At 38.9% G+C, this 25,071-nt stretch overlaps 1 protein-coding gene across 1 annotated transcript in view; it reads left to right on the plus strand.

Moving 5' to 3' along the window:
* The window catches only part of TOP1 (DNA topoisomerase I), a 103,368-nt gene that overhangs the window by 50,138 nt on the left and 28,159 nt on the right, over window positions 1-25,071 (plus strand). The window contains exons 3-5 of the mRNA XM_053573921.1: window positions 20,397-20,518; window positions 21,353-21,475; window positions 24,569-24,756. Of these exons, the coding sequence (XP_053429896.1) occupies window positions 20,397-20,518; window positions 21,353-21,475; window positions 24,569-24,756 (433 nt within the window). The remainder of the gene's footprint in view (window positions 1-20,396; window positions 20,519-21,352; window positions 21,476-24,568; window positions 24,757-25,071) is intronic.

Consider the following 25,071-nt stretch of genomic DNA (forward strand, 5'->3'; position numbering starts at 1 on the left):
ACTACAGGTGCCCGCCACAATGCCCGGCTATTTTTTGGTTGCAGTTTAGCCGGGGCCGGGTTTGAACCCGGCATCCTCGGTATATGGGGCTGGCGCCCCACCGACTGAGCCACAGGCGCCGCCCAGCAAAGCTTTTTAAAACCTTTAACAAAGAGTGTGTCCCATGCTCTTGGTTTTTACATGAGTCTTTTTCTTTGGACAGAGTCTCACTCACTTTGTTGCCCTCGGTAGAGTGCCATGGCATCATAGCTCATAGCAACCTCAAACTGTGCCTGCACAATGCCCAGTATTTTTATAAATGGGGTCTTGCTTTGCTCAGACTGCTTGAACCTGTGAGCTCAGGCAATCCACGGTATCCAGCTGTTTTATGTGGGTCTTATGAGGAAAGGGCCTATCAGGATTTGTAAGCCTATCTAGAAATGACTAGCTTTTTCTAATTAAAACTAGAAGGAAATATCCACTGTGTTGTGTTGCTTACTCCACAGAACCCTGGCTTGGCTTACATAGGAAGTCTGACTATTCAGTTCATAAACTCATCCTAGAAAATGTGCTAAGTAACTGAATATCAGTGAAGTCACCTTCATGAAGTACTTACTCCCTTGGGAAGTGTGACACTAAGGCCAGCACCTAGTCCACCCTTCAATTTTGGAACTCTTTTTCTGGAATGGCCATCAGAGCTGTCATACTACCCTTGATGTCCTGAATGCCATCAAAATGTCTTCCTTTCAATATTACCTTTATCTTCAAGTAAAGAAAAGTTATTGGGGGCCAGATCAGGTGATGAGGGAGGGTGTTCCAATGCAGTTATTTGTTTACTGGCTTAAAAACTCCTCACAGACAGTGCCATGTGAGCTGGTACATTGTCGCCACACACTTCTATGCCAAGATTTTCAGTTAAGATTTTCATGATTCTCTATCAGTGTTTCTGCTGTGCTTCTCACAGTCAGCCAATAATTTTGACACATGATTTGATGAATTTTTGCAATGTTTTTGTCAGTTCTGCTTGTTACCAGCTACTCTGACCTCTCTTCCTCAATGATGCTTTTCCCCCTGAGAAAAACATTGAATCCATTTGTACACTGCTGCTTCTTCATGGCATTCTCTGCATAAACTTGAACTAACATGTTCCTGATTTCACTTCTACTCTTGCCAAGTTTAACAAGAAACTTAACGTATCTTGCTCTAATTCAAGCTCAGACATTCTTGCCCTGGCACACAAAAACAGGTGACAACGTTAATGAATGCTACTCAGCAAGGCACCCCCACACGTTGACAAACACAGCTGAGAAACACTGATATACCAGGATTATGAAACCTTACCAAGTTGTTTGTACAATGCTGTCAATGTAAGTGCATGGTGGCCAGTTCACAATCTTCATTGTTAGACCTTGTATGTGGTATGTATTAAGTCTGGCACAGAGCCACCAAGTACATTTTTGTGAATTGGTTTTAACCCTCTCAAATCAGACTTTGAGTCCTCAAGTTGAGTTTTTCTTATTTTGTTTAACTGGTAGAATGTTGTAGAAGTATACTGGGTCTGCGGTATATTCTAGTCACTTTTGAGAATTGTCTTCGTATTCTCAGAATAATTATGTTTCTCTATTTAAGTTCTTTGCAAAAATAAACATATCAAACAAGATAAAGTCCAGCGCAGCCAAGAGCCTCTCTTAAACCTTTTGTCAGAAGTATTTGTTTAAAACTCTGTAACTTTCCATGGTTCATGTTATCTTAGGGAATCTTGTCGGTCGATCTTCTGAAATGAACCTTTGTGGTCCTTCCTCTGGACTAACCATTGTGTCTTATTTTTCACAGTGAACATAAAGATTCTGAAAAGAAACACAAAGAGAAGGAGAAAACTAAACACAAAGATGGAAGCTCAGAAAAGCATAAAGATAAACACAAAGACAGAGACAAGGAAAAACGAAAGGAGGAAAAGGTACATAACTTTCCTGTGGGGGAGGAAGACATGTGAGCTGTACTTTTATTCTGTTTACCTTGAATAGTATAGACATTGCATAGTAAAATCTCTTTGCCTTAGAGTGAAAAGGTCTCTGTTAGGGGACTTTAGAGCCATCTTTACTCTATAAACTTAAACTATGAAAACTAAGCCTTTTACCACCGTATTTCTCACAGTACCAAATCTTTCCATGTTATTATCTTATGTAGTCTTATTTGCCAATGGATAAATTAAGGATGTAGGATTTCTGGAAATACCGATTTTCTTTACTAGGCAAAATTAATTTTGTTTTAGGAAGAGAAGGCTTAGTACCTTGCTGGTCTTCTGTTGTTAGAAGGTTCTTCCTAAGTGAAATTGTGGTGATGCTGGTGCCCTTTGAGGCTTTTGGTTCCAGCATAACCAGTGCAAACCTCAGAATTGATAGGCTCACCTGGCTGGGAATGAATAGTACTGTGTGTAGACTTTTCAAAAAAGATTGTTTTATTTTAGTTTTTAAAAAAGTAATGTTGGTACTTGGTAAATTCAGATATTATGAAATAGGAAATAAGGTGAAGAAGACAACTCTCTTTTACCCTCCTCACTGCCCCCTAACCTTCCGAGTGACAGCCACTGTGTGGTTATGTTTTGTATCCTTCCAGAGGGTGCCGTGTGTGTGTGTATACAGGAAGATTTTTTGAAAGACGTAGAGTTTCTGACAAGTCTAGAAAGTGGGAAGTTGAAGGAGAGGGCCAAAGTGAGTATACTTTGCTAAATCAGAGAAGGCAAGGGAATAGCGGACTATTTCTTTTTTTAATACTTTTGTTTCTTCTCTGCACTCCCAATAGCAAATCCTTGAGTAGTGGAATGTATTTATTGCAGAAAGGGGACCTGCCATCATTTTTAAGGCAAAAAGCCACCATTTTCTTCACTCAGAAGAACTGTCAAAAACAAGGCCAGACATGGTGGCTCATGACTGTAATCCTAGAACTCTGGGAGGCCGAGACAGGTGGATCGCTTGAGCTCGTGAGTTCGAGACCAGCTTAAGCAAGAGCAAGACGCTGTCTTTAAAAATAGCCAGGTGTTGTGGTGGGTGCCTGTAGTCCCAGCTACTCAGGAGGCTGAGGCAAGGGAATCACTTGAGCCCAAGAGCTTGAGGTTGCTACAAGCTATGACGCTATAAGACTCTGTCTCAAGAAAAAAAAATTGTCAAAAACAAATCTTGAAAATAAAAAAGCCAAGATCTTTAGCACATCCATTCAGTTTTTCTAAAACAGAGCCAACCTGGGATCAAGGCCATACAAATTGATGCTACATATTCTCAAACAAGAGAGAGGTTTCTTCAAACTTAGTCCTTTCAAGGTACTGATCAGTTAATTGTCTTACGTTGCAGATTAGAGCCTCTGGGGATGCAAAAATAAAGAAGGAGAAGGAAAACGGCTTCTCTAGGTAAGACTCCTGTTGCATTGGTGTCAGGCCAGCTGTCTGAGCTTACCCAGAACACTCTGACCTGGCTGCCTTGGTGGCAGTAAGAGGACCTGGTCTAAGCCAACTTCAGTATTTGTAGAGTACCATGTCGTGAGACTGACCAGCACATTTTCCAGAAGGTTATTGTGAGTGGAGAAAGTTGACAGGAAGAGAATTTTAAAAATTGGGTTATAATTTCCATACTACAGAATTTTTCTTTTTAAAATATACTGTTTTGGTTTTTAGTATATCACAAAGTAGTACAGACTCTTCACTGTCTAATTTCAGAACATTTCTTTACTCTAATAAATTACATTCTTAACGTGGGGTTTCCTGAATTCCTCTTTTAGACTGTAAAGCTCACCTATCAATGCTTACATGACCTACATTTTAGGCATTGGTATAGATTTGGACAGAAACATTACCTGTTTTCTAAAAGGAGAGAAAAATGTGCACTATCTAGATGTCACTTCATGTAATATTTTTGCTTTTATGATTCTGTTTTCCTCACCAGCTTCCAAAAATTCCCTAAATAAACCCCCAAACTAGTTATTTACAATCATATATTCTCATTTGTTCCCCTGAAAAAGACAGAATGGATTAATTAGTTGTTGGAAGTATTTGCATTATCGACAAGGACAAAATGTTTTGGAAGCTTTGCTTACTTGAAACTTAGAGCTTTCAGTCTCATTTGATAATTGAAACACGTGCCCTGCACTCTGGGTTCTTTAGACAGGAGAACCAGGTGCCCTCTTCAGACATGTTTTGTAACTGTTCTGGGAATGCGGAATAATAAAATCCGGAAGCATTAGAGCTGCAAGCTGCATTAGGAATTCTCATTTCTGAGATAAAGCGATTGAGGCATAGTGTGGTTAATCTCTGCCAAGAGATTGCCTGAGACTAAACTAATGCTAAGATGGCTTTGGACCTGGCATGTAGTCATGGTTCATTTTCAGACCTGGGTTAGAAGGTTAGGAACACAGACTTCCGTGATACCGTGGTCTTTATATTCACTTTGCTGACCTACTGCTAGCTTGTGTTTGTAAAGAATCCAGATGCTTTACTGGAACACAATTTTTTTTTGTTGTAAATTGTTTTAGGACTTCTTCTATCAGGCTTAAAAATCCTTTCTACATGTTTTTAACTTCACCTGTGACAATCCTAGTATCTGACATTTACTTAACTAGTTGTATAAATAACATTGTTTATTTCCTTCTGGACCTGTGGGGCTGTGTTGGTGTTTTGAGAGGAAGAGGGAACAGCTGTAGAAATTGGTATCTGGGAATGGTGCTAAATAAGGAGAGCTAAATTCTTTAAACATTAAAATTCTATCGTAAGAGGACCCAGTATGGGTTTTTTTGGTAGTGGTGTGCCTTGTCTACTCTTGAAATCCTGTGGGATATACTTTGCAGCGGAGTCTGGATGCTTATCCCTTGGACCCCTTCACAGATGGCAGCTTTGTGTATGGAGGCCGTTCCCTGTGGTGATTTGAATCATGCTGGCAAAGATAGCTAAGAACTAGTGGGAAAGAACACTGACATCAGGAGTCCTGATCCTGACTCTGGATGGTGCTCATTCATCTGTAAGATGAGGACAGTACTCTCTACTGCACAAGGTTGTAGTGATAATTATAGGAAAAAGTGCTCATGGAAAATCTTTAAGTGTATGTTGTCCTTATATTAGCTTCTTTTCAGGGAGCTAGATCCTACTTTATATTACTTAATATAATGTAGATGGTCTAGCACTCAGTAACTAGTATTTTTTTTTCTCTAGTCCACCACAGGTTAAAGATGAGCCAGAAGATGATGGCTATTTTGTTCCTCCTAAAGAGGATATAAAGCCATTAAAGAGACCTCGAGATGAAGACGAGTGAGTATTTCTTAACATCTTGACTTTTGAAAACAAAAAAGAATTGTTTAGAAAATAAATGTGATGTGTTTCTCTATAGTACATAGAGAAACTATTAATTGGCTTTAACTCATTTGGAATTATAATACACAGAAAAACTGTATTAAATGGCTTTTTTACTCATTTGGAATTTGTGATTAATAGACTGAGTGATTGATTTCTCTTTGATTATAAGAACTGAGATTTGCTAAGCAAATAAGTAATGTACCTGAGACTTAACATGAAGAATATATAAATTTTTCTTAATAAAAAAGCAAAGCATATTTTTATAGCAATTTTAAGTAATACAGAATTCATGGAAAATATTTAAATTAATTAAGGTACTTTATCATTGCCTACCACAGATAAGTTTCTGTTAGGATCTTGCCAATACATTCTAAGTGAGCTTGCAATGCATAGAAGTAATAAAACTGCTCTTGAAACAGTTATCTGAGGCTTACATGTACCTCTTCCAGATTCAATCAGTGAGATTAAATTCTATTCATTATTTGCAGTCTTATGTAGCTTATTAAACTCTAGGATCCTCACGGGATTTATAGTAGATGGTGAATGGCAAGGGAGAAGGGAAATTACTTAATGAACTCAGATTTGTATTCATACAATTTCTTCTTCTTCTTCTTTTGTTTTTTTTATTGTTGGGGATTCATTGAGGGTACAATAAGCCAGGTTACACTGATTGCATTTGTTAGTTAAAGTCCCTCTTGCAATCATGTCTTGCAATTTCTTCTTCTTTCCAGAAAGTTATTACTGTGTGGTAGCCATTGTGCTCTGCTGCATTTGGTTCCCAGACTTCCGTCTTATAATAGTGTTTATTTCTGTGTGTATCCCTCCACCCTACCTTACTTCCAAGCTTTGTTTTGTTTATGACTCTTGGTGTTTGTTCTGGCCTCTTTACTTTGTCCACTTCTCTTACTCTTGACCATAAATGGCAGCCTAGAATAATATTGGCCACAGCTGCCATGGAGGTGTGCAGGAGTTTGGAGGTCCTAATCTTGCGGGCAGGAGCTCCTGAGTCATAACTGTTAACTGCATATTCATGTTCCCCTTTCTAGTGCTGATTATAAACCTAAGAAAATTAAAACAGAAGATATCAAGAAGGAGAAGAAAAGAAAACTAGAAGAAGAAGAGGTTAGTAAAGAGAATTAAGCTCCTTGGAGCTTGTTTGAAAGGAGTTTTTCATATAACAACTTTTGAACACATGAGTTTCAGGAATTTCTTGGTTCTTTATAATATTAACATTGGGGGGGGGAAATCACATGCAAGTGGTGGCTAGGGCACCGAATCTGAGTCCCCAGTGTATCTTAAGTTAACCACAACCACCAATGGTTCCACTCTTAGGGTTTCTGGGTATCTGTCTGCCCATAGTGATGTTGCCAACCAACACACTTGGAGAAACTATGTTACCCTTGTATATACAGAGGGAATGTTAATAAAAAAACACATTTTGACCTATCATCCTGAAAAATTTTTCCTCAGAATTTTTTTAGTGCTCTCTTAATACATAAATATGCTAATCACTCTCTTCGGGCAACTATTGCTATTTAAAGTCTTTTAATGGGTGCCCCTTGGACATAGGGTGAAACTTAAACTCTTCACCACAGCTCCTCCCTCCTGACCTGGCTCCTGCCTCCTGCCTCCTGCCTCTCACCTCGCTCTCCTTGTGCCAGTCACACTGGCCTCGCTTGTTTTCTTTCTACACACAGTCTTTCCTGCTCGGGGCTTTATGAAGCACATGCTCTTCCCTCTGTCTGCAACACATGTGCTCTTCCTCTCTTCTTTCTCTTTCTAGCCTATAACCTTGCTTAAAAATCTCAGTTCTGTTTAAGTACTAAGGGTTCTTTTTGATGCTTATGGTAGATTTAAAATAGAATGATAAGAACCAGTCATGGTGGTCCACACCTGTAATCCCAACGCTTTAGAGGCCAAGACGGGAGGATCACTTGAGGCCAGGATTTGAGACAGCCTCAGCAACATACTGAGACCCTGTCTTTTCAAACAAACTTTTGAACAAAACAAACTTAGCTGGGAGTGGTTGTGTATGCTTGTAGTCCTAGTTACACAGTGGCTACGGTGGGAGTATCACTTGAGGAATTCGAGATTACAGTAAGCTATGATTATGCCACTGTGCTCTAGCCTGGGCAACAGAGCAACACCTGGTCTGTCAAAAGAAATAATAAAATAAAATAGAATAATGTAGTTCCTTCTTTTGACCCTTCCGAGTTCTTATACTAAAAGGTTGTTAGCAAGTAATTCAAGAAAGGATGTCAGAAATTCACAGGGGTCTTAATCTTGTACTCTTCATAAGAGAAGGGGGTTAGGTGAATTCTTACCTCTTAACGTTGCATTTGAGGTCAGCCCTTCTTTTGGGTAAAAATGGGTCCTCAAGTTATAAACTGATAATCGAAGTACTAACAGTAAGAAGAGAATGATAGTAAGGAGCAGAGTGTCATAAGAGCATAATTTATCTCAGTAGTAGTAAGAGTAATAATTAAATGTATAGATGTTCCCTATGTGCAGGGCACTGTTCTGCATGCTTTATATATGTGCCATTTCATTTAATCCTTACAACAACCCTAAGAGACTACTATCATTACTATTATCTCTATTTTTCTGAAGCAGAAACTATATAGAGAGGTCGAGTCATTTGCCTGAGACCACATAGCAACTAAGTGGTAAAGCCAGAATTTATCCCATGCAGTCTGATTCCAGAGTCACTGTACCAGTTACCATAGCATTTGGCCCTCTGGGACTTTGCAGATACCTTAACTTCACAAGGAAGGAGAAGAAAGGTCTTTAATTAAATCATATTGAGTATTAATGATTTGGGTTAACCATAGAGAGATGATCAGTGTCCTGAATTTAGAAAATTATATAGTCTTTCCGACTACTGGTCTATTCTTGGCAAAAGTTTGTTGATGAAGGCTAATTCAAAAAATTGAGAGTAAAATGTTGAGCAGTGATGATGCTGGCCAGTCACTCCACTTTCATGTAGTCAGTACAGGCTGGTCAACAGAGAACTGTCAAACTTGAGTTCTCTGTGTTCTCTTACTTTTATGTTTACGTTGCACTTACTCAAAATCATACCTTTTTCCTGAGTTTCTTAAACCTCTGGGAAAAAAATGAATGGTTAACTTTATTAGTTTTACCATTCTACTTAGCAACCCTTGCCATACGGGGAGGGTTTGGGGGTGGGGGAAAGGCTGGCTGAAAGAATCCTTGAATAGGGCAGCGCCTGTGGCTCAGTCGGTAGGGTACCAGCCCCATATGCCGAGGGTGACGGGTTCAAACCCGGCCCCGGCCAAACTGCGACCAAAAAATAGCTGGGCGTTGTGGCGGGTGCCTGTAGTCCCAGCTACTCGGGAGGCTGAGGCAAGAGAATCGCTTAAGCCCAGGAGTTGGAGGTTGCTGTGAGCTGTGTGAGGCCACGGCACTCTACCGAGGGCCATAAAGTAAGACTCTGTCTCTACAAAAAAAAATAAAAATAAAAAGGAAAGATTCCTCGAATAAATATAGTGGTGTTGTGGCAGGGACCCCCCAGGTGGCAGATTTTTTGTCTCCTCATTTCTGGGAATAGTTCTGAACTCTCTCAGAGACACATTTTCCCAGTTTGAGGCTTGAAAACATACAATGTAGCCAGTAGTATCTTTATGGGGCCATCTGCATCCCTGTTCAGAAGCTGTTCAGAGAATGTCTTAACTAAAAAACATTTAGTTTCCCTTTCCTATGGTGTATTTTAGCCTAAATAGTAAACATTACCTGAATTGATGTGATCCTTTAAGTACCTTATCTTCACAAACATACTTACACATTTATATTCTCCATGGGTATTCTAAAATATGGGTGGTACTGTGCATTTTCCCTTCCTTTCCTACCCTAAAAGTCATTTGCTTATAGACCTTGTGTTTTTTTTTTCCTTAATTGCCATCCTTTCATGAGGTCTAGAATGTTTATTTCAGTCATTCCTCTGAGTCACATGTTTTTTTACTCATACATTTAGGTTCTCTTTGTAGTTAATAGTAGCTGTATGACCTTGATCAAGTGACAAAACCCCTGTTTCAAAGTTATCTCCATTGTAACTGGAAGAGGTCAAGTCATTCTGTCCATATAGTGCTTACCAGCCCTGCCATTCTGTAATTGATTTTGAGATGGAAGAAACCACCTTTCATTGCTATATAAAATGTGTTGAATAGGTAGGAAAAAGGAAAAGAAATAGTTTACAAACTTCCCTGTCGTTATAAAACAGTTTGCCAGGCTCTTCCCCTATAGGATGAATGTTTTTCTTTTTACTCTTTTTTGTGTGTTGTTTTTTGTTTTGTTTTTTGAGATAGAGTCTCACTATGTTGCCCTGGGTAGAGTGCTATGATGTCACAGCTCACAGCAACCTCAAACTCTTGAGCTTAAGCGATTCTTAACTCATCCTTCCAAGTAGTTGGGACTACAGGCGCCCGCCACAACACTGGCTATTTTTTGGTTGGAGGTGGTGTTGTTTGGCAGGCCTGCTGGGTTCAAACCCCCAGCCCCAGTGTATGTGGCTGACATTCTAGCTGCTGACCTACAGGTGCCAAGCTGTATCAGTGAATTTTTATCCATTGATCAAATGAGAAGATTGGACCTGAGATCCTCTCCAGTTCTAATACTCTATAATTACAGTTTTTCTTTCTAGTGACCCCCCCAAACTATCTATGGCCATAAGTGTGACTCATCCTTATTTAAGTACTTTCTTATGATGTTTCTTTGTAGGATGGTAAATTGAAAAAAACCAAGAATAAAGATAAAGATAAAAAAGTTCCTGAGCCAGATAACAAGAAAAAGAAGCCGAAGAAAGAAGAGGAGCAGAAATGGAAATGGTAACATCTCAGCACTGGATCAAAATGTCACCTCATTCATTTATTGTAAACCTAATTAACCATTAGTATTGAGTTATTAAAATGAATAGCCTAATATTTGGGGGAGGTACTTTAAAGATTCTTCCCAGAATAACATTCTGAAGTTAAGTTTTCCGGGTCCTAGTAAAAGACTCCAAAGATTGGACTATAGAGCCAGAGAGGTGGGAATTTAGCATGTGGAGAAAGTGCATTTAAGATTTTAGGAAGAAGATGGATCATATTTTAACTCATATTGGAAAGACTGCCTCTTTCCAATAACAGAAGAAGAAACCTCCACAAGAAAACCTGGGTGGATAGTTTTGTAATTGTAGAATAGTGAAGATGTTTTGAGGCAAGACATAACTAGACCCATAAATAAAGAATTTATAAATTGGACACATCAAAATTGTGATTTTCTATATGACAAATAGATAACTTCATGCCATTAAAAAAAAATCCTGGCTGGTGCAATGGCTCATGCAAGCACTTTGGAAAGTCAAGATGAGGGGATCACCCCAGAGTTCGGGGTCAGACTAGGCAATACAGCAAGACCCTACCTCTCCAGAAAATTTAAAATGAGGCATGATGATGCATACCCCAAGTCCCAGCTACTTAAGAGGCTGAGGGAGGAGGATCACTTGAGCCTTGGTATTCGAGGCTACAATGAGCTATTATAACACCACCATGCTGCAGTCTGGGTGACAGAGTGAAACCCTGTCTTAAAAAAAAAAAAAAAAATCCTAAGGCATACTGTATTTCTAGTACAAAGGGCTAATATTCTTGTTAGGGAAAATATCTGTTATTAAAAAAAAAAATAACAAAAGGAGCAGTCTAATTGAAACAGGCAGTTTATTAAAGATGATAAATTGTTGGGTGGTGCCTGTGGCTCAAAGGAGTAGGGCGCCAGCCCCACATGATGGAGGTGGCCGGTTCAAACCCAGCCCCGGCCAAAAACTGCAAAAAAAAAAAAAGATGATAAATTGTTAATAAACATTTTAAACGCTGTCAACCTCACAAATAATCAAAGATGCAAAGAAAAATAACATGATAATGTTTAATGTCTCAGATTGGAGAAAGAGTAGGAAGTGAAAATATCTTGGATCATGAATATGAGAGGACACTCTCCTTCATTGTGGGCGTGAGGATTTAGACAGTCTCTGTAAAGGACAATTTAGCCATAACAGAAGTTACTACTTTTGAGAAGCATGTTTAGATGCAGAACTTTTATTTTCTCCTTTTGGTGTTTAGAACTTTGAAAATAAACATGAATTTTTTTCATACTTTAGTTAAAATTTTCTAAAATCTTTTCATGAAAAAAATTAAATCGGCTCAGCTCCTGTGGCTCAAGCGGCTAAGGCGCCAGCCACATATACCTGAGCTGGCGGGTTCCAATCCAGCCCTGGCCCACCAAACAACAATGATGGCTGCAACCAAAAAATAGCCAGGCTTTGTGACGGGCTCCTGTAGTCCTAGCTACTTGGGAGGCTGAGGCAAGAGAATCACTTAAGCCCCGGAGTTGGAGGTGGCCGTGAGCTATAATGTCACAGCACTCTACCTAGGGCAACAGCTTGAGGCTCTGTCTCAAAAAAAAAAAAAAAAAATTACATGATCAAGAGGAAGTCCCCCTTACCCCTTTCTTCCCTCCCATTCCCATTTACCTTCCCAGCCTAGAGGTAGCCACTGTTCGTTTGGAATGTTGTCTTCTAGGGCCATTTGTATGCGTTTATTCTATGACTTTTATAATTAAAAACATGGATACCTCATATCTCCAGCACCTCTGAAAAAAGGAGGAAGAGCAGTGACGAGGGAGGTGACAGAAATGTGCCTACACAGTGACAGCTTTGTGATTGGCGTGTTGGTGTGACTTCATGGGGTTAAAAGGGAAAGATACTAAAGGAAGATGACAGGCACTGCAACCCAGACATTCCCAAAGGCAGAGTCATAAACAAAAGGATGAATAGTTTTATTTTCCTTGTTTTTATTTTTTTTTCTTTGGACCTAATCAAACATTTTCAGTCATCTTTCCCAAAATTTGTTCATAAAGTATTGAAAGAGTTTTATGATTTGCAATGAAATGATTTATTTATTTTAAATAAAGTAAAAATGAGGGGTTTATTGGGAGTCAAGAGAATGGTGAGTTAGAAAATTATCAGTCTGTTAGGTCTCTCAGGGTTTGTGGTGGGTGCTCAAAAACAATGCTTATCAAGGCTCGGCATCTGTAGGACAGTGGTTACTGTGCCAGCCACATACAGAGGCTGGCGGGTTCGAGCCCGGCCTGGGCCTGCTAAACAACAATGACAACTACAACCAAAAAATAGCCGGGCATTGTGGCGGGCGCCTGTAGTCCCAGCTACTTGGGAGGCTGAGGCAAGAGAATCGCTTAAAGCCCAAAGTTTGAAGTTGCTGTGAGCTGTGACATCAAGGCACTCTACTCAGGGTAGCATAGTGACACTAACAAATTAGTTTCCTTGTCATCGAGAGGTCCCTGCTGTCTCCCCTCTTTGGAGCTTTGGCTTTTGTTGAGCCCAAGGCAGATGTATACCCTAGTTGTGTGTGTGGGATTAGGTGTCCTTGCGGAGTTTAGTAGCCTAATTTTGCTTTTGTGGTTGAAAACCTTATCAGTGTCACCACACATTCCTGAGAGACCATGACTTTTGGGTTCTATGTTTACAGTGATATAAAGGGCACCTGACTGACTTCAAGATGGTTTGTTTGGGGATGAGCAATCTTTGCTGCAGCTTATAATGCATGCTTCTTTCAAGTCTGATCGTTAGACTTCGTACATTCTTTTCAAGCACAATGATTGATGGCGCATTGTAAGTTTTTAGAAATGGAGAATAGGAATTAAGGAATGAGCAGCTTCTTAACTTATGGCTAGGAGTTAACTGTTGCCTTTTGTATTCTGAGATCAGTGGTCCAGTCCTCAGTGACTGCCACTGATGGCCTAGTTAGGGAACTTAAATGGCAGATAATTGTATTTAACTGTTCCACTAAAAAAGAACTACACATTTTATTGGTTTGGCAAACGTATAGATCTCTTTCCTCCCTCCCATAGTCTGCAGACATGTTCATCCGGACCCCCTCCCCGCAAAGAGAACATAGACTCTGATCCTTTTAACCCTTTCTTTGGTAATTGTGGGGACAAGAAACTGGTCCCTCTGGTTTCTTTCATATATTACATTTTCCCCATAGAAGCAGGTGTTACAAGTGGTGGCAGTATGCTCAGGCTTATTCATGAAAACCTGTTTATCCCAGATATCCCAATTTTTAGTTGTTGCTCATTGTAACTTTATTGGGTTTTAGCGCTATGTTGGGTTACGTATGCTTTTGTGTTAGGGCTGACCTGTTGGAACATACTAATTCTAAATAGATTATTCTTCACAAAGACTTTAGCAACTGGGGAATTTATTACCGTTATTAGGTGTAACTTTAAGTGGAATTTTGAGTCACATAGTAAAATGGTGGAATGAGTTAGGATTATAATGTTATAAGAAATGTCAGGCCTCCAAAGAGAAATTTTGATGTCTAAGTATGTGATTTTATTAATAAATTTTGAGGGGGGAGGTTAGTACTAATGGGAGGCCTAAATGCCAATGCTGTTTTAATTTGTACATTAATTCAATTGGTTAGCATTAGTTTATTAGAAGACATATTCTATCTTTCTGTTTAAACTGAGGTCTAATGTCAAGTGAGTCACTGTCTTTGTTTGCTTAATAGTGAAGAAGTTGCTGTGAGCCCTCAAGATATACATGTTGAAATAAGAATTGTAATAACAGTTTGGAGTCTTAGTTTAAAAACATTGGAGTTGATGAGAAGAATGATGCCAAGTCCCAGATAAGAAGAAATAATGGTGTTCTCAGTTCCCTCACAATTAATCTGTGACTCCCACAGACAGATTTCTTGCAAACGCTCTCATACATACATGTATACACATGTGTGTTTTCTCTGATTTGGAGAGTAAATAGACCTTAAGATTGAGTGGATTCCTGCATCCAGGCCTTTTCATGTTAATGACTCCTTGGGAGGTCCTGCCTACTTTCTTAGCTGTAAAGTGGGAGGTTATTGGGAGAGGATCTTCCAAGTCTAAGATTATATTAAATCTTCACCTTTTTTTTCAGTATTTATTCATTTATTTGCAGTTTTTGGCTGGAGCCGGGTTTGAACCCACCACCTTCAGTATATGGGGCCGGCGCCCTACTCCTTGAGCCATAGGCACCGCCCGACTTCTTTTTTTTTTTTTTTTAATTATTTTAATTGTGATAAAATGCATATGACACAAAATTTACCATCTTAACCACTTTTAAGTATACAGTTAATTGGCATTGAGTGTATGTTATTAAGTAATCATCATCAGTTGATTGCATCTTAAAAACTAAAACTCTGTACCATTAAACAGTAACACTTCACACCCCTTGCTCCCCTGTCTGTGAATTTGACAACTGTAAGTACGTCATAGTATTAGAATCCTACAGTTTTTATGACTGGCTTATTTCACTTAACAAAATATCCTCAAGGTTCATATGTGATATGGCTAAATAGTATTTCATTGTTTACAACACATTGGATTTATCCTTATATCTGTTGGTGGATGGGTTATTTCCACCTTTGGCTGTTGTGAATAGAACTGCTGTGAACATTCATATACAAGTATTTGTCAGAATATTGTGCATATACTTGGGAATGGGGTTACTTCGTCATAGGATGATTCTGTATTTGTCTTGGTGAGGGACAGCCTTAGTGTCAGGGTCCACAGTGGCCGTCCCATTGTACATTCCCACTAGGACTACACAGGGGTGCCGGCTTCTCCACATCCTCACCAGCATCCTCGGCATCTTCTGTTTTACTGCCATCCTGATGAGTGGGGGTGTTCTCATAGTGGTTTTGATTTGTATTTTCCTAATGATTAGTGATGATGATCTTTTTAGGTGTTTATTTGGCCATTTGTATAAAGTATCCAGGTTTTTAAGTGGGTTGTTTGTTCTGTTATTGAATTTCAGAAGTTCTTGCCATATTCTAGATATTAACCCCTTACCAGATATGTAATTTGCAGATATTTTCTCCCATTCCATGGGTTGCCTTTTAATTTTCTTTATGTGTCCTTTGATGCACAAAAGTTTTTTTAACTTTGATGTCGTCCAGTTTTGTTTTGTTTTCTTTTTGTTGCCTGTGTTTTTGGTATAATATTAAAGAAATCATTGCTAAATCCAATGTCATGAAGCTTTCCTCTATGTTTTCTTTTAAGAGTTTTGTATATTTGCTCTTACATTTAGGTCTTTAGTCTGTTTGGATTAATTTTTATATACAGTGTAAGATAAGGGCCCAATTTTATTCTTTAGCTATCACCATTGTTGAAAAGACTGATGGACACTTGTGTTCTTTCCACCTTTGCCTGTTTGCCTGTTAAATGGTCTTAAGCATCCCTTATTGAAAATCATTTGACCATATTATGTTGACCTTGGTTTTATATTAATGCTTTTGTTACAATTTTGTTTGATAATAATTTTTATTTGATGTTTCTGAACTTCAAACTATTGGTCTTGGAAAGTGAATGTGAGGGTGGTAAGAATGTCTGTCTATTCCAGAGAGAGACTTGAGACATTTCAGCCACTTGGAGTGTATGACCCTTAATTAGATCCTGGTCTATGAAATAAATTTTAGATATAATTGGGAAATTCTTAATATGGATGGAGTGTTAGAATGATACTAGAGAATTAGTAATTTTATTAGGTGTGATAAAAGTATTTATTACAGTTATATAAGGGAATATTTTTATAGAAACGCTTGCTGAAATATTTAGTGGTGAAGTATCTGAATTGTGATTAATTTTGAAATGTTTTAGCCAAAACCAAGAATTTAGTAAAATATTAACAATTGTTGAATATAAAGGTGGTGGGGATGTGTTTCTCATTGGTTTCATCTGTTTGACCATTTTAAAAATAGAATGTTTTTTTTTTTTTTTTTGTAGAACGTATTTTTTAAAAGTTGTTTCCCCTAAGTTTTAGATTCACTTATCAGTGTCTGCTGGCACGATCTGGATAACCCATAAGTACCTTAAACTCACTTTACCCCAGTTGAACTATTATTTCCTGGTTGTCTTGTTCTGTTATGTGCTTTCTCTGTACCTTATCTGACATCTCCATTCTCAGGAGGCCTTTTCCTACATGTCAGCAACACAGATATCCTTATGTGTACCTTTGTGCTATGATGCTGTTATAGCATTGTGGCAAAACACCCGTTTCCATTTTTTTTTACATTCCTTATTTGTTGCTGAGCTCCTTCAGTTGTTGATCTTTTATGTCTAGTATCTTTGAACTGAACTGTTGAAACACATCTTCTTCTGTTTGCTAGAGTATTCCATCCTTCTTCTGAGTGTTGGCTTTTTCAAAGTGGAGCACACTGGTTCTTTTGATCCAGGCCTTGAAGTAGGGCCTAGAAGTCATTCCAGAATACTAATCAATTGAGCAGATATTTTGGCATTTAATTGGCATGATCTCTGTATTAGGCAAGGTGATCACTAAATGAGGCTGTGCCTTGTCTTTTAAAGGTGGGAAGAAGAGCGCTATCCTGAAGGCATCAAGTGGAAATTCCTAGAGCATAAAGGTCCCGTATTTGCTCCACCATATGAGCCTCTTCCAGAGAGTATCAAGTTTTACTATGATGGTGAGTTGTTTCAAGGTTTTCTGAATCTTGGCCAAGAAAAGAGTCTGCTTCTATTTAGGGATAGAAAATGAGGAAGGATCCTATGATAGATAATCCTTTTTGTTTATTTCATTTTGTTTCATTGTCATTGTGTGGTTTTGAGGAAGGGATATCGGGTGTTTACTTAACTCTTAAAGGCCCATTTTTTGGCTGATAAAGTGCCATGAAAAAAGGGCCTATTAATGTCTCATCTACCCAGTCCAAAGGAGGTCCATCTACATTGCTTCCATCACATGGTCCATAGTGTGTGAACTTAATTTCTATGGAGCTACTTTTTGCAAGAGTTATTAGAAAAGCCTCATTAGAGTGGTAGTATTTTATTTTAGTAATATAAACACAAACTGACAAGCTGCTCATCGCTAGAAATATTACTAGTATTTAGTTGAGGATTAGTCTGCCACCAGCCTCTAGATAGGGCTGGTAGGTGTCCATTACTCACTCTACATAAGATAACAGTATGCCTTTGATACTTGTGCAGTCATGTGTGATGAGCTGCTTTAAAGAAATGCCCTTTTAGAACCTCAGAACTGTTGGTATTTCTTTCCTTGGGTTGAAAATTTTGAGGGTAGCTTTTGACATGCCTTCTGTTGGCTTTGTAGCACTATGTAGATGGTGATGCTCAGCTGATTTCCTTTGTTCCAGGAGTTTTATCCAGAAATGGCTACAGCATTGTTCCTTAAGCCCTTGTGTGCTTATGATTCACCGGAGTGGATCTGGGCCCATTTAAGAGTTAGTGGAGTAGTAGAATTGGGTATTTCTGAACCAAGTAGTTTGGTAGCCAAACTTTGAGAAACACTGGGCACAGAACTGCTAAAAGGCTTCACTGCTGAACACTCAGGAGTTCTGATACATCTCTGCCCACCAGCAGTAGCCTCAGGGCCACCAATGCTAGGTCTAGGTAGTAGTTTATACCGAAGGGTTTGGTCTGCAAGTGAGGAAAGTGTCAACCTTGATAAGATGAAATTTGTTTTGTTTTTTTTTTTTTAAACTACATACTTATTGACTGTGCTTTGGTTCAGACACCAACACCCAACTTAATTCCTGGGTTAGTCCCTGATACAGGGGAATTTACAACCTAGCAGCACCCCATGGTCTCAATGGCAAATGCTTATATTGCATAAACATTTTGACCTGTGTTGACCAGAGAGCATAAGAGTTCTTTCAGCCCCTACACTGGGTCATTCCTGGAGACTCTTAAGTATGATGCAAAGCTAAAACTCCCAGTGAAGAGAGAGGGCCTGGGACTGGAAGAGGGGCATCTTAAAAGTACAGATACTCTACAGCCATGGGCTCACTATTAGCTTCAGAAAGCTCTACTGGTAAAGCTTCACTTTGAGAACCAGTATGTTTAGAAGGAAAGCTAGATCCCCTAGACTCACAGTTTCTCTTACTTTTCAAGATGGGAAACAGGCCTGGACGAGTCTACCAGTCTAGTCTACTAGTCATCACCATCCTTTGTCCTCATTCAGCCCTCCTTTAAAAGGCTTCAAGGCTCTAGCATTTTCTCAGTTGGTCTTCCCTCTGGGGTTTCCTCTCCTTGATTGTATAAATCCCACTCTGTAGTAAGTCAAGAAATGGCATTTGACTTATTAGTCCAAACTGATTCTGTAATTGCTGCCTACTCTCTAGGGAGAATTCAGACTCCTTTAGAACCTGCCAGGAGGTGGGCATGGGCTGGCTGAAGCAGTGAATTGTTGCCTCTAAGAACTTTCAGTTTTCAGCTTTGACTCAGCAGTTTTCCTTTTCCTGGAGCTCAGCCTTTTCCACAAAGTGTTACTGTTGCCAGGATCCTTCAAGTCATCTTCCCACTACTCTGCTGCAGGGAGCTGTCATTCATTGTATCTTTTGACAGCTCATCTTAAAGAGGAGGACTCATGATTGCTTCCTGTATTGGAACAGAATTCATAAAGTAGCCAAAGAGTCTCAATTTTTTTTATTCACTATGCCGTTAGTATTTAGTCTATAACAAACATATCCCAAAACAGTTTTTATTTTATTTCATTAATTTTATTCTTGGTGACTTAATGTTTTCTTTTATTTTAGAAGCATGTTACAGATTCATTGGCAACTCTAGTTCAGACCTGAGTGGGGAGTTCTGAAGAAGTGCAGGATATTTTTAAATCCAATTTGTCCTCCCCAAAGTGTCTTTTCAAAGCAGAAGCTTGGTTGGGTATGTGAGGGTTGAGTATAAGAGGGAGAAGCTGCGCCACCTGTTGGCCCTTTAAGTTAATGACTTCCAAGGACGTTTTGTGCTACATACAGTTCCCTACATCCCTACAACCCAGGGTAACTTCCTAACCATCATGAGATGAGATGCTTTCTGAGTTTTGAAATGAATGGACTTCTGGTTAAGCTTTAGTTTTCTGTAATGAATGTGGACCTCCTTGGTGAATTAATACCTATGTAATAGTAAAGCAGTGGAATTACATTTAGCCTCTTTTTAAGTATAGCCAAATGCTGTTATTATGGCATAAATTAGTTCCAGAAGGTGTTGTAAAGTTGGCTTTTCAAGAAAAAATGGAAATTAGCCCTAAGAGTATTGTTAAAAGTACTCTGTTTGAAAAGTAAATTAAATTCCCAAGTACTTTTCTTTTATTGGTTTATTAACTAATTCAGGTACACAGAAGCCCTAGGCCCTATTCAGATTTTTCTCTACCATTTCATTGTGAAACATCAGGGTTCTGTTAGAATAGCTTTTACGTAAACACTTGTATAATGCCAGCAACCCTACCCCTTGTGCTGTGGATGTATCTTGTGTCCCCCAAAGAGGCAGCTTCATAGTATCTGTCCCAGAGCAGGGCATTGCAAACTCTAGTGTGCTTGTGACTTTTGTTAAAATGCAATTTCTGATTCAGTAGGTCTAGGGTGGGGCCTGGGGTTCTGCATTTCTAACAAACGCCCATGTAATGCCAGTGCTGCTGGTATGTGGACCACATTTTGAGTAGCAAGGGTCTAGAGGAAGGTCTTATTTAGACTTTTCGTGTGGGAATCTGGGCTTACCTGCTATGGATATATATTTTTATTCTATTCCACCCACCTAACTTTGAAGAAGAAAGATGCCTATTTCTTTTCCCCACAATTCCTTTCTTCCACTCCCTGCCCTATCCCTTCCTCCCCTTCTTGAACAGAGGCTGCTTAGCTTAGCAGTGGCAGGAGTCCCTCTGAGGATTTGATTTTTAAAAACCATTGAAGAGGTGTAAAGGACCCTGCTTGCTGAAAGGAAAAGGAAGAGTGACTGGGCCTCCCCCAGGTCATCCCTGTCCTGAGCAGGCACCTGGGAACAATTAACTGGCATAGTCTCCAGAGAATGACCCAGGTAAATATCTGCTAAAGAGAAGGAGAATTTATACAAGTAGATATAAATCAGTATGTTGTCTTTGTTATTGTTGTTCTTACTATGTGTCACCAGACCTTTAATGTTCCATGGGAAGGCAAACCATTATTAAAGAAGTCTCCAGTGTTCAGTATTTATATTTAGAACATGAATACTACATCTCACTATTTGGAACCACTTTTTCCTCTAGGTAAAGTCATGAAGCTGAGCCCCAAAGCAGAAGAAGTAGCTACATTCTTTGCAAAAATGCTCGACCATGAATATACTACTAAGGAAATATTTAGGAAAAATTTCTTTAAAGACTGGAGAAAGGTATTGTAACCTATGTATTAATATCCTGGTGCCTTGAAAATATGTTGATCATGCACTAAGTAATAAATTACGATTTTACCAAAAAAAGCCTAGTATAAAATTAGAGTTTTTTGAATTTCATTGTATTAATAGTTGTATTTTTTTGTCTGATTGTTTGCTATATTTTTTTTTTTTTTATACTTAACATTTCTTTCCTCTGTCAGCTCTCATGGCTATATGAAGGGGTTATTAGATTAGGCCAACTGCAGTAGTGCAAAGGAACGTTTATCTCTGGAAGAGTGCCCTTTGTTGCGAAGAGAAATGTTTATCTGCCTTTCCATTCCCTCTTGATTCTTGCTCATTTGCTTTAGGTGCTTTCTGCTCTTGAAACCACATATACCATATGTGTCTGTGTGATTTTTAAGATCTCTTTATTTTCCGTTTGGATAATGTGGATAGAATTAGAACTGAAGTTTACCTCTTAAACTAGCTCTGAAAATCAGGTGTAATACATGAATAGAGCACGGGTAATGTTTCTAATTCTAAGAGAGAATGAGTATGGAAATGATATATATTCATGTTTCCCAAACTGGTAATTGTGCCTGGGTATTTATGGCAGTGTGCTAAGAAGCCCTAGAAATGACCTGAGTTAATCTTTTACAATAATCATTTAAAACACTTTTATATTAAATATTTTATAACAAAACAAAGTAATAAAAGTGTGCGTTTCTTTTAAAATCACTAATGTGGATTGACTACCTCTTCAGACACTGAAGAAATGGTGCTTTACTGTAATCACACTGAAACCCAGGGACTTAACTGCCGTATTATTTATGTTCTTTTCCTTTTGTTTAGGAAATGACTAATGAAGAGAAGAATATTATCACCAACTTAAGCAAATGTGATTTTACCCAGATGAGCCAGTATTTCAAAGCCCAGTCGGAGGCTCGGAAACAGATGAACAAGGAAGAGAAACTGGTACTACGGAATTTATTAAACCTCTGGGGAATTTTGGAATAGTGATTAGTTCATCTCATTTTCTTCTTGGTCTTTGTGACACAACATTGACTTCAGTCATTTTACATCATTCTATGCTAAAGGTTGAGAATTCTCAGCCTAACAAAGTCTAAATTTTCCTAAGGACTTTACTTAGACTGAAAATTGTGAATAAGCACTTTGTTCAGCAGCTCAGTATAAGAACTCTGGTGTCCACTTTATCAGTAACTCCTATAATATAATATTTAAAGATGAGCAGATCTGTCCCACAGTGACTGCTGGATGTGAGGATTTCAGACAGGTGAGATGATTCTGGCCATTTACCTGCCTTTCTTTTTTCTGCTCCACACTGGAATCTACCCAGGCCCATCCATCCCCATCTTTTCACCCTGGCCATGCTCATTGCTGAAGGATCTTTCTGCTTTCTACCTGGGATATCATTTTCCTCTATAGACTTCCTATTTTCCTAAAAATAATTTTATTGGAACACAGCCACCTCTACTTATCTACATATCATCTATGTCCTCTTTTATACACTAGTGGCAAAAATGAGTAGTTGCAGAAGAGACTGCAAGCGTGAAATATTTTCTATTAAAAAAAAATTTTTCCCCCTCTCTTTTTCTCTCACTCTTCCTCCCCTTCTCACACCCCCCATGGGGGGAAAAAAAAGAAAAGAAAATTTGCCTGTCCCTGAAGTGGAGGAATTTCATTTTTTCTAATCAGAAGTTAAGAATTTTAAGGAATTCTCTGCACTTCAAAGCCCTGGAGATTCAGTATTTTAAAGGACTTGCATGTTTACATAATTTAGGCCATTATGTCTATATAACTCATTATATAACTTATTTGACAATTAGTGTAAAAATTAATAAGGGGTGTGATGGCTTACACCTGTAATCCCAGCACTTTGGGAGAGAGAGGCCAAGAGTTTATGATCAGTCTGGTCAGCATAGCAACACCCTGTCTCTACAAAAAATTAAAAAAAAAAAAAAAAGGCAGGCATGGTGATGCCTATATCCCATCTACTTGGCTGAGGTAGGATGATCATCTGAGCCTAGGAGTTGGAGGCTGCGCTGAGCTATGATTGCATCACTGCCTCTCAGCCTTGATGACAAAGCTGGTTCCTGTCTCTTAAATAAATCAAAGGGCAGGTGCAGTGCTCATGCCTATAATCTGAGCACTCTGGGAGGCTGAGCTTAAGCTCAGGAGTTGAAAACCCCCTCTCTACTAATAGAAAAATTAGTCAGGTGTGGTGGTGGACACCTATAGTCCCAGCCACTTGAGAGAGGCTGAGGCAGGAGGATCACTTGAACCCAGGAGTTTGGAGTTGTAGTGAGAAATGATGACACTACTGCACTCTAGTTGGGCCTGTAGAGCAATACTCTTGTCTAAATAAATGAATGAGTGAATGAATGAATACAGCAAGATTCTGTCTCAATAAGTAAAATTACTGTAAGAATGATAATTGTATCAGACCTTTTAGTCTGAGGTTAATCCTGTTATTTCAGATTTGTAACGTTTAGTATATTATTTACTATAAGACTGTTTGTAAACTTTAAAGATCACTGTGGAGCTTTGTTTTTAGAATAGTGTTCCAAAGATAGAGAGGTTTTATAAACATCCCTTTGTCAGAGCCCCTACCAGGGAAACCTTTTGCTAGCAATTTGAGTCGTCTTCCACCCATAAGACAGCAAGTCGAAGCTAACTTGAATTGCTAAGATAGTATAGAGTCAGTAAAGGTAAGGAGACACAAAATCCTCCTTCTCTTCTTACTTTTTTGGAGTAAGGAAGAGTGTATGTATGTATGCAGATACTTGGAAAAGAATCCATGACAGATTTGTCTGGGCTTAAAACCCCATGTGAAGTGCTAGTCAACTAAGCGGCTCCAGGCCTTTATTAGCAGAGACACTTCTCTCCTGTTTTGACATTACTCAGCAAAACAATATGAATACTAAAAGTATATTTAATACAACCTTTTTGGAAGGAAGTATGGAGAATCCTCAAAGAACTCAAATTAGACCTCTCATTTGATCCTGCAATCCCATTACTGGGCATCTACCCAGAAGAAAAAAAATCATTTTATCATAAGGACATTTGCACTAGACTGTTTTGCCAAACTGTGGAAACACAGAAACCTAAATGCCCACCAACCCAGGAATGGGCTAACAAGCTGTGGTATGTATATACCATGGAATACTATTCAGTCACTAAAAAAGATGGAGACTTTACATCTTTTGAATTAACCTGGATGGAGTTGAAACACATTCTTCTTAGTAAAGCATCACAGTAATGAAAAAGCATGAATCCAATATACTCAATTCTGATATGAGGACAATTGATGACCTAATACATGGTGGAAGGTGGAGGAATGCGGGAACGGAGAGAGGAAAGGGGAGGGGTGTCACAGTGTGTGACTCTTAGAGGTGAGACACAATTATAAGAGGGACTTTACCTAACAAATACAATCAGTGTAACCTGGTTCTCTGTACCCTCAATGAATCCCCAACAATAAAAAAATAAAAATAAAAACACCCAGACAACACTTGTAAATATACATCATTTAAGACTGAACTCCCAGCCCCTGGGCATGGACTGGGGCAGGTGCAGAGCTCCACAGCCCTGCCTCCCCATCTGTGGAAAAATTGTCTTCCATGAAACTTAAGAATCAGGGTACACCGTAAGAGGTGAGCAGTAGTGATCAGTTGATTGAGTGCCAAGCAGATTCATTTATATTTACAGCTGCCAGCTGTTCCCCAGCACTGTCACCATTATCTATGCTCCACCTACCACCCCACACTAACTCCTCCCACCCCTGGGGTGGTGGTGGTTGTGTCTTTCATGCAATCAGTCCTTGGTGCCAAAAAGGTTGGGGACTGCTGCTTTAAGGTACTAAAATCAGTTTTAAATCTAATTGAAGTTAATCTTTATTGGCAGGTATTTCACTCGAGATTTTCCTTCATTTGAATTCTTAGTGATTTTAGACTTTTCTCTACCATGACTTGTTCTCCCACAAGAGATAAAGATGATTAGAGAATAGCAATTTGAACCCATTTTGAGTACTTCTTTATTATCTTCCAGAAAATTAAAGAGGAGAATGAAAAATTATTGAAAGAATATGGTTTCTGTATTATGGATAACCACAAAGAGAGGATCGCCAACTTCAAGATAGAGCCCCCTGGGCTTTTCCGTGGCCGTGGCAACCACCCCAAGATGGGCATGCTGAAGAGAAGAATCATGCCTGAGGATATAATTATCAACTGTAGCAAGTGAGCACATACTTCATCCTTTGGACCAAAAGTGAAATGGAGGGCTTCCTTTGCTGTAAGAGGTTGGGACTATTTCCAGTTACAGAGTATCGTTTGAGAAGGAGCAACATGATTATTTCCATATATAGGTCTCCAAATGTTTTTTAGGTATAGAGTCATCCCTTAAATGTGGGAGATACATTCTAAGGCCTCTAACTCCTCCCACCCAGTAGATGCCTGAAACCATGGGTAGTACCAAACTTGATTGCCATTAATCAGAATGTTTCTGTTCTTGTCTTCCACCCACATGTTTCATATTTCATGCCTTTTCAGTCT

Source organism: Nycticebus coucang, chromosome 21 (genome assembly GCF_027406575.1).
Source record: "Nycticebus coucang isolate mNycCou1 chromosome 21, mNycCou1.pri, whole genome shotgun sequence".
Taxonomy (NCBI): Eukaryota; Metazoa; Chordata; class Mammalia; order Primates; family Lorisidae; genus Nycticebus; species Nycticebus coucang.